General features: G+C 46.5%; 1 protein-coding gene across 1 annotated transcript; it reads left to right on the top strand.

The window, feature by feature from the left end:
- Positions 1-1,486: 1,486 nt before the first annotated feature.
- On the top strand, positions 1,487-4,030 carry LOC125515033 (NAC transcription factor NAM-A1). The gene is made up of 3 exons (XM_048680444.2): positions 1,487-2,024; positions 2,244-2,581; positions 2,694-4,030. The coding sequence occupies exons 1-3, from the start codon at positions 1,778-1,780 to the stop codon at positions 3,333-3,335; spliced, it is 1,227 nt and encodes a 408-aa protein (XP_048536401.1). The 5' UTR covers positions 1,487-1,777; the 3' UTR covers positions 3,336-4,030.
- The last annotated feature ends 5,388 nt before the right edge of the window (positions 4,031-9,418 follow it).

Genomic DNA, 9,418 nt, shown 5'->3' with positions numbered 1-9,418 from the left:
ATTTCATTTTTTTATTGTTCTTTATGCATTTTCATATATTTTTTCCTTGGTTTTCCTAAGTTTTGGAGAGAAGAAAATGTTTTCTTTGCGAAGCACATCTGTGTGTGTTTCTCTTGGAAGCACATATTTGCTTCCACGAGAAGCACAATCTATGCTTCCGCTAAGACCATCGCATGTGCTTTCATGAGAAATACAACCTGTGAGAAAAAAAAGGAAAAACATAACATGTGCCCCTCCCACCACCACCACCAAAAAAGTGAAAATCATAACCTTGCTTTCGGAATCCGTTTTTCTTCTGTTTTTTCGGTTGCCAGTTTTTCTGTTTTTTATTCATTTTTTGTTTCCATATTTTTCTGGTTTCTGTTTTTTTTGGTGTTTTCATGGAAAAAAAGGTTTGTTGAAACCTATTAATAAAGGATCTTGTTTCAAAGATCTTGATGGAAGAAATCCAATGATTAAAACAGTTTGGTATTTGTACACATTGTTCAAGAGATAAAACATTTTGAATAAATGAATCTATGAAAAAAGAGAGAGAAAAAAATCAAGGTTGCGACAAGTGTGTGCACAACAGTGCTTTACTTCTCTGAGAAGGTGAGGAGTGACCTTTGTAAGTGGTAACCCTCAAATAGTGATTTCACGGTATCTGATTTCCGAGCGAACAATTTTTTTTCCGTTCTTGGCCAATTTTGGCCCGAGAACAAATGCTTAGGGCTTTTGCGGCGCCCAAGCCTGTTACCATGATCCAATCCGAGAGATTTTCCAACCAATCCAAAGACCGTGCCACAGATAAAGAAACATTTATGATATTCGTTCTTCGTGTTGGCTAACTAGCAGCAGGTTGTTTCCATAGAAAAAAAAGCAGCTAGTTGTTCCCGCAGAAAAAAAAACTAGCAACTGGTTGTTCTAGCAGGAAAAAAACTAGCAGCCAGTTGACTCGGGAACTTTCTAGCAGGCAGACAAACAGAATCATGATAATCCATGAATATTGTAAGCATCAATATTAAGTCTAGAACTTGAACTCTGATGAGTTGGAGATACCTGTCTTCCTATAGCCATCTAATCACAGGTTGATTTGCTTCTTCTTTTTTGACGAACTGGTTGGTTCCATTAGGTGTCTGAAATGAGGTCACCATGTTAAAAGAGGTACCCCTTGATTAGTTGATGGTCACGATGTTAAAAAAGAAAGCAAGAAAGAGGTCACGATGTTAGGTATCATGCGGCCCACCAGAATATGCTGAAATGGAGCTCAGCACGGGCCGATAAAACACCCAGGAAGCTACGAAGCCGGTGCAAACTAGGCCTTGGGCCGAAGGACGGGGCAAGGTGAGCCGTGGTCCGGTCCGGCTCCCCCGCGCCATCCCAGAAGAAAAAAAAAGCGAGGAAGCGGAATGGGTGGAGGTGGTCGCGCGAGCTCGCGCCGTCCGGTGGCGATCTGACACGCGGTACGAGCGGCGGCCGGCATACGTGTCCAGCGGCGACGGGCCCGCGGCCCCGGGCAAGGTTACAACGGAGCCGTATTTACTCCTCCCCTGCTCTCCTCGCCACGGTTTCACAGCCGCCCCGAAACCACCAGAGCTTCCACCGCAGATCACTCGCCTGCCTCCCCTCTCCTCTCCTCCCAACCGTCGCGGTAACAAATCCCACTCCGTTCCTTCCTTCATCACACTACCTAGAAGCTTTGGCAGTTGAGTTAGGTGCCCACCACAGGGGCGCTCCGGTGGGATCATCTGGTGTGTTTGTTGGTAGCTAGCTTGCTAGGGGGAACGAAGAAGATCCGATGAGGTCCATGGGCAGCTCCGACTCATCCTCCGGCTCGGCGCAAAAAGCAGCGCGGCATCAGCATGAGCCGCCGCCTCCGCGGCAGCGGGGCTCGGCGCCGGAGCTCCCACCGGGCTTCCGGTTCCACCCGACGGACGAGGAGCTGGTCGTGCACTACCTCAAGAAGAAGGCCGCCAAGGTGCCGCTCCCCGTCACCATCATCGCCGAGGTGGATCTCTACAAGTTCGACCCATGGGAGCTCCCCGGTATGCTATGTCTATCTCGTCGGCCGTGCTTGATTTATCACGCGCCGCAAATTTCCGGTGCAATTAAATAATCGAATAATCCATCCATCTCATGCTTATACTATTGCTGTGCACAAGTATTTTTATATTCTTCTAGCACACATGTGTGTAGATATCTGGGTTATGTATGTGATCCTGTCGTGCTTGTTCATGCGCTCGGGATCGGGATCCATCCATCAGAGAAGGCGACCTTCGGGGAGCAGGAGTGGTACTTCTTCAGCCCGCGCGACCGCAAGTACCCCAACGGCGCGCGGCCGAACCGGGCGGCGACGTCGGGCTACTGGAAGGCCACCGGCACGGACAAACCTATCCTGGCCTCGGGGACGGGGTGCGGCCTGGTCCGGGAGAAGCTCGGCGTCAAGAAGGCGCTCGTCTTCTACCGCGGGAAGCCGCCCAAGGGCCTCAAAACCAACTGGATCATGCACGAGTACCGCCTCACCGACGCGTCTGGCTCCACCACCACCAGCCGGCCGCCGCCGCCTGTGACCGGCGGGAGCCGGGCTGCAGCCTCTCTGAGGGTACGTACACGTGTCGATCGCACGGTATAGCTAGCAGTATTTAATTACTCTCGAGCTTAATCAGGGTATTGTTGATGGTTGATGAAGTTAATTATGTACGTCGTCTCATCAGTTGGACGACTGGGTGCTGTGCCGCATCTACAAGAAGATCAACAAGGCCGCGGCCGGAGATCAGCAGAGGAGCACGGAGTGCGAGGACTCCGTGGAGGACGCGGTCACCGCGTACCCGCTCTATGCCACGGCGGGCATGGCCGGTGCAGGTGCGCATGGCAGCAACTACGCTTCACCTTCACTGCTCCATCATCAGGACAGCCATTTCCTGGAGGGCCTGTTCACAGCAGACGACGCCGGCCTCTCGGCGGGCGCCACCTCGCTGAGCCACCTGGCCGCGGCGGCGAGGGCGAGCCCGGCTCCGACCAAACAGTTTCTCGCCCCGTCGTCTTCAACCCCGTTCAACTGGCTCGATGCGTCACCCGCCGGCATCCTGCCACAGGCAAGGAATTTCCCTGGGTTTAACAGGAGCAGAAACGTCGGCAATATGTCGCTGTCATCGACGGCCGACATGGCTGGCGCGGCCGGCAATGCGGTGAACGCCATGTCCGCATTTATGAATCCTCTCCCCGTGCAAGACGGGACGTACCATCAACACCATGTCATCCTCGGCGCCCCACTGGCGCCAGAGGCTACCACAGGCGCCGCCACCTCTGGTTTCCAGCATCCCGTCCAAGTATCCGGCGTGAACTGGAATCCCTGAGCAAATGATATGAACACCACATACGCGCATGCACGCATGCATAACTTTTGCAAGTGTAGCCAGTAGTTGTTGCAGTTCGTGGTAGTCGCTTTCAGTGAGCACTGAGTAGCTAGCTGCATGCACATCACCATTGCATGGATATATATGGCTGCATTGCACCATGGCCACGTACTTGTCCGAACTTGCTAGCCATATAGTAGCACATAGCTAGGAGTGTTTTCGAAGTAAAAAAGATCATAACATAGTGCTCCATATATATTGTAGTAAATATATATTTTAGATATATGAGTATGATATTAGCGTCATATGCATATAGTATATATTGTAGTGCATATAGTAAATACATATGCAGTTGATTACAAACCCCAGTCAGATATAATTTTTGGCCGGGTCTAGCTACGCATCATGTATAAATAGGTGTGTATGTAAATAAGCAACGCATGGTAATTGCATACACGGGTATGATTCATCTACATGGACCTACATTGTATAACTTTTTTTCGCGAATGAAGTTTTGTGAACTACTATGTTGCAGTGGTTTAGTTATTAGTTATGTGAGTGGCCCTTATGCGCCAATCTTTTATACATAGATTGGAATTTATATGCTAAATATGTTTGAAAATTGTGTGTTATCTCCTTAATTTCACTTTTCAAAGGAAAACTTCATCTTGACAGTTATCACATGTATAAGCTGTCCACGGACGCCTCCCTAATCACCGCGCTCATGTAAGTTCTATGTGGCCTTGCCGCCACACATAAACTAGGGAAAGATATGTGCACGAAAGATGTAAGTACATCTCTATTCCATCCTTTCATTTTCAGCTTTCAAGATGTGTGCCGTGAATATATCCCAACACCTTCGGTCATGTAGCACCATCGGTTTACTATGGACTAAGGGACTACTGCCTCGAGGTTCACTATTACTTCCCCCTTTTCCTACGTCATTCACGGGACATATTCTCTCATGAGGTACCCATTTCTCACTAGCCAACTAAAATTTAAAGTTAGAAAATCCATTCGTAACCCTCCGTAAAGAAACATAAGAGTGTTTAGATCACTATTTAGTGATCTAAACGATCTTAAATTGTATCATATAGTGGCGACAGACTTGAGGTATAACCTTAGCTAAGAGTAGAGTGATAACCTCTCTTTTTCCCAATGAGAGTGATAACCTACATTGAAGTAAACATGTGGCCCATAGAGAAACTTGGTAATTTTTGTGTGGTGTTTACCAAAACTCTTGAAATGAAAGGATTAGTTTCCAGCATTTTCTTTTCAATATCAGTCGCATGTCTAAGAATTTTCATCATTGTTCCTTAGATCCCTTCTTTTACTTCGATGGTATTTTCAGATCATAATCAATGCATTCTAGATCAGAGTTAGGCGACAAACCTACGCGTAGGGCAAAAGACAAGGAGATTGGTGAGGTCGTTAACACTCACCATCCTTATCTCCACTCGCTTGATATATAAATGAAAATAAAAAGTGTTTTTATAAACTTGTATCTAAAGACTATACTTGTAGGTAAGGCACAAGAATTAATGTACGTTGCAATTTTCTATAACAAAGACGCACTGGATAATTAGCTAAACCAACGAAGTAAGGTTAGACTGTGATGCATGACAATGTCCATTGCAGCAACAAATATGTGAGAACATTGATGATCCTCACCAACCATCCTTATCTAGTGCCGCTTGCTCGATAATATAAATGTTTTGCTAAAGTTGTAATCTCAAGACTTTTAATTTTAGGCACGATAATGTGCAGTTTTCCGTGGCCAAGATTGACTAGAAAATTAGCTAATCTGATCAATTAAAGTCAGAAAAATTATCTTGGTCTTGTCATGCATGTCAATTTTGATTAAAGCCACAAATATGTGAGAGAATGATATGGTTTACCCTGACTACAATAGAATTCAACGAGCTCCACCTGGTTGATTGTCAATAAAACCATCCACATGTTTCCTTTCCCTAGCTAGGTGCTAATCAACCAGTCGTTTCGCTCACGCACGGTACGGCGACAACTGCTGCCACACTTGCCCCGCTCGAAAAATCTGTGAGAAAAGCATGGGCGCACTTGTTGGTATACACATTGTCAGAGCGATACACCCAAGCCTGACACGGTAGGGGAAGGAAAGTTCGAGGACTTCACCTGAAAAAATGAGTTAGGCTACGAAGCAGCAACCTTTTTTCGTATCCCTAGAGGGACAAGAGCGCGAGCGTACGGGAAATCGATACAACCGCGCGTGTGGGACAAGGCGGGGATGGCCGTGTGTCCCTATGCCTTTCGGCCCTATCGCCTCCCGGCTTCCCTGATTCGGATGATTTTGGCGACGCTCACTTGTGGACGAGGCCCCATGCTGCAAGCTACTAAACGACAAATAACCAGTGGTTTGTTGAATTACAAATATTAGCGACAGGTTTTTAGAAAAACATTTTTAGGTAAACTTGTTTTCCAGATGTAACTTTTAGTAACCTGTTTATATTTGTACAAAATAATGTATGGACAATTTTTTTTTGTAAAACCAGCCCCGTCCAGAGCTGTGAGCTGTTTGGAGACGCATTCAGCTTTCCTATTCCCCGTACAATTTTTTTTAATCTACCATGCCTATCTCCTCCCGTGAGCTGTGAGCTGGTGTCCTTCCCAAGCTGAGCAACTTTCCCCAATTTAGCCGCGAAGTCTCCGATCCCATGTCGTCGTTTCCTCCTGTCACCACCACCATTACTATGGAGCTCAACCTCCCTCTGCTTAGCCATTCCTCCTTCTCTATCATATCCCTGGCTCCTAGACGCCAATGCTGGCTTCCAATCAGGCGCAGGCGGACGCTGGTCGCTGCTTTCCCTCGATTCCAGGCAGGGTCGCCGCGCCTGCCGCCCTTGGTCGGCCCCCGCACAGCTTCTCATGCTCAACCGCATGCAGCCGTGGCTTTGACGGCTCTGCGCGCACGAACGCCGGCCGGCCGCTTCCCCTCGACGCCTGATTCCTTGCCGCAACCGAAGGCTTGCCGCGAGAGCTCAATAAGACGGCCTCGGTGCCGGCGACGACCACGGGCAGCCGCGGTTCCGAGAATTCAGTTTTGCAGTATATCCGCGGATTGTTTAGAATAGTAAAACACGATTTTATTCCGGCGTTGGTCAATTTTCTGATTTATATAAAATGGATTCTGTACGTTCCATCTATCCAAACAAGACAACCCGTCTTGTCGATCGATCTGAAGCGTAATTACCCCGCTATCTCTTACCTTATGCAACGATCGATCCTTATCTTATCTCCGGAGCTCACGAATTGACCGCACTCTGCTGGCATCTTTTAGCCTGGCCATGTTTTTACATGGCCTTTTTACTAGCCCACGCGCGGTGGAAACCAGCAATGCGTGGTAAACATTTTTACCGCGCGCGCGCCTCTTGCCTATCCTCGAGCTAGGTGTTGCGATGCGATTGCGGTAACTATGCCCCAGTGCACGTGATTGGCTAGCTGCTTAAACATCACACGGTCGCTATCGGCATACGTCTTAGCATGTCGCCGTCCAAAGATAATGTGTGATGCTAGTGATCATCCTATCGACATCGATGTCAACGCGACTAGGGTATAGACAAGCAGATCAAAGGCATTGATGCTGAGATTTTTATTGCAGGATACGCAGTAGCTAGGAGACGAGGACAAGTGATATTTTTCACTTTGTACCTATGGTCGAAAGCCCGTTACTTAGCCGGGGAAATACAGCGGCAAAATAGTGTGTTTCGTTTTCGTACCTGGGAATGCAGAATAGCTGAAAAATCTTCTTGAAAACTATCTGTCTGGTCTCGGTGCTGGTCTAACTCAGCACTGAGCTAGCAAGGACTCATGGTTAGACACTTAGATGTGGACATAACAGTAAAGAAATCCTACTAACATACTCTACTTACTAAAGAAATCGAGAAAAATACTATTGGATAACCGCAAGCTATAACTTTTCTAGACAGTCGAGTGATTAGAGAGATGATGGTCCTCCTAGTCTAATGGACATCAAACGCACTCAGATTTGACATATTATATGTCTCATGTAAGGGAGATTGTCTTTCTGTGCAAACCATGTATTCGTAGACGAGGTGCTACTAGTGTCTTCACTCTTATCTTAAAGTTCGATGACTTTATTAATCTTTAGTACAGATAGTGTGACTATATATGCACATTGTTGTATCTAGGCCAAAAGGCACCGGGAGAATTAGCTAAACCAGTGAGCTAAGGCTAGACTGCCATGCACGACAATGTCGATTGCAGCCACAAATATGTGAGAACATGCATTATCAACACCCACCATCATTATCTACCTCCACTTGCTCGATAGTAAAAATTAAATTACATATTCTAAAGACTTCAATTTTAGGCACAATAAACGTGTAATTTTCCATGGCTAAGGTTGACCAAAAAATAGCTAGACCGGTAATTAAAGTCCGACAAATTACCTCGATGTTGTCACGCATGCCAATGTCGATTGTCGCCAAAATATGGCAGAACATGATATTGTTCGCCCTGGCGGCAATAGAATCTCAACGAGCTCCAGCTGGTAGATTGTCCGTAAAATCAGCCACATGTTTCAACCAGCTATTTCGCTCACGCACAGTAAATGCGAGAACCACCGCTGCGCTCGCCCTGCTAAAAAAAACAGTGAGAAACGCATGGGTACGGGCTGTCATGACGATACGCCCAGGCTGTGGCGCGGTAGGGGAAGGAAAGTTCGATGTGTTCATTGGAAAAAAAAGGTCTTAGGCTGCGAAGCGGCAACATATTTTTCGTGCCCTGAGCTACACAGGAGCGTTATCATACGGGAGATCTGTACGTCGGGGAGCCCGGGGCGGGGCAGGGGTGGCCGCTCGTTCCAGTGCCTTTTGGCCTTGTCGCACCCCAGAAATGTGTGGTAAAAGTTTTTATCACATGCGCCTCCTTATTGATCCACAGGGACGCACTGTATGTGTTGCATTGCGAATGGGGTAACTACACCCTGGTGCGTGTGATTGGCTAGCTAATTAACCATGGTACAGTCGGTATCCGCATACGTATTAGCATGTCGTTGTTGCCAGACTATGTGTGTTGCTAGTGATCGACCTATCGACGTCGATGTCATGGTGACTAGGGTATAGACAAGCAGATCAAGGAGTTTTTTTTTTTTTTTTTTGCGGTGGAGATCAAGGAGAATTGATGCTCAGATTTTTATCGCAGAATACTTCGGGGATAGGAGACGAGGAGAAGTGAATTTTTTCACTTTGTACCTCTGGTCGAAAGCTCGTTACTTGGCTAGGAATACAAGGGCAAAGTAGTGTGTGTGTTTTTGTACCTAGAAATGCAGATTGACCGATAACATTCTTCGTGAAAACTGGCGGTCTCGTCTAGGTGTTGGTCTAAATCAACAATAAGCTACCAAGGACACGTGGTTAGATACTTGTATGTGAATCTAACAGCGAGAAATCCTAGTTACATGCTAAAGAAATACGAGGAAATCACTACTAGATAACCCCAAGCTATAACTTTTCTAGACAGTCAAGTGGTTACTTTTTGTCTAGAAGGAAGACGCAAGTCAAGTGGTTACTGAGATGACAGTAGTCCCAGCCCAGTGGACATCAAACGCACCCAAGTATGACATATTATATGTCTCATGCAAGGGAGATTGTCTTTTGGGTGTAGACTATGTATTCGTCGACGAGGTGCTATTATATTCAACCTCAATAACTATAATCTTGAATTAGATGTTGTGTACACAAAAACAAAAACCTAGGAAGGGTGGCCCGCATGTATAGTAGCTCCACCAGCTGAGAGGATCGGAGGACAACTGATATTATTTTTACTTTGCACCTCTGGACGATGCTCGTTACTTACCCAAAACGGCCGCTAAATATAGTGTGCTTGTTCTCATACATGAAAATGCAGAATCACTGAAAACATGTTCGAAAAAAAATCTATCGCCGTGCTTATCTAAATGAACATTAAACTAACAAGGAAGCATGGTTAGACACTAGATGTGGACCTAACAGTAAACAAATCCTACTTACATCTTGAATAAATAAGGGAAATTACTACCAGGTAGCCTTAAGCTATAACTTTTCTAG

The sequence above is a fragment of the Triticum urartu genome, chromosome 6A (assembly GCF_056163025.1).
Source record: "Triticum urartu cultivar PI428250 chromosome 6A, HENAU_Tu73, whole genome shotgun sequence".
NCBI classification, from domain to species: domain Eukaryota; kingdom Viridiplantae; phylum Streptophyta; class Magnoliopsida; order Poales; family Poaceae; genus Triticum; species Triticum urartu.
This window is presented reverse-complemented; position numbering and strand designations above follow the sequence as displayed.

Excerpts from the sequence above, each read along its gene's own strand:
- LOC125515033 (XM_048680444.2), top strand. The coding sequence starts at position 1,778 with ATGAGGTCCATGGGCAGCTCCGACTCATCCTCCGGCTCGGCGCAAAAA. Across the intron at positions 2,025-2,243 it reads CGACCCATGGGAGCTCCCCG|AGAAGGCGACCTTCGGGGAG; the intron begins GTATGCTATGTC and ends TCCATCCATCAG. Across the intron at positions 2,582-2,693 it reads GGGCTGCAGCCTCTCTGAGG|TTGGACGACTGGGTGCTGTG; the intron begins GTACGTACACGT and ends TCGTCTCATCAG.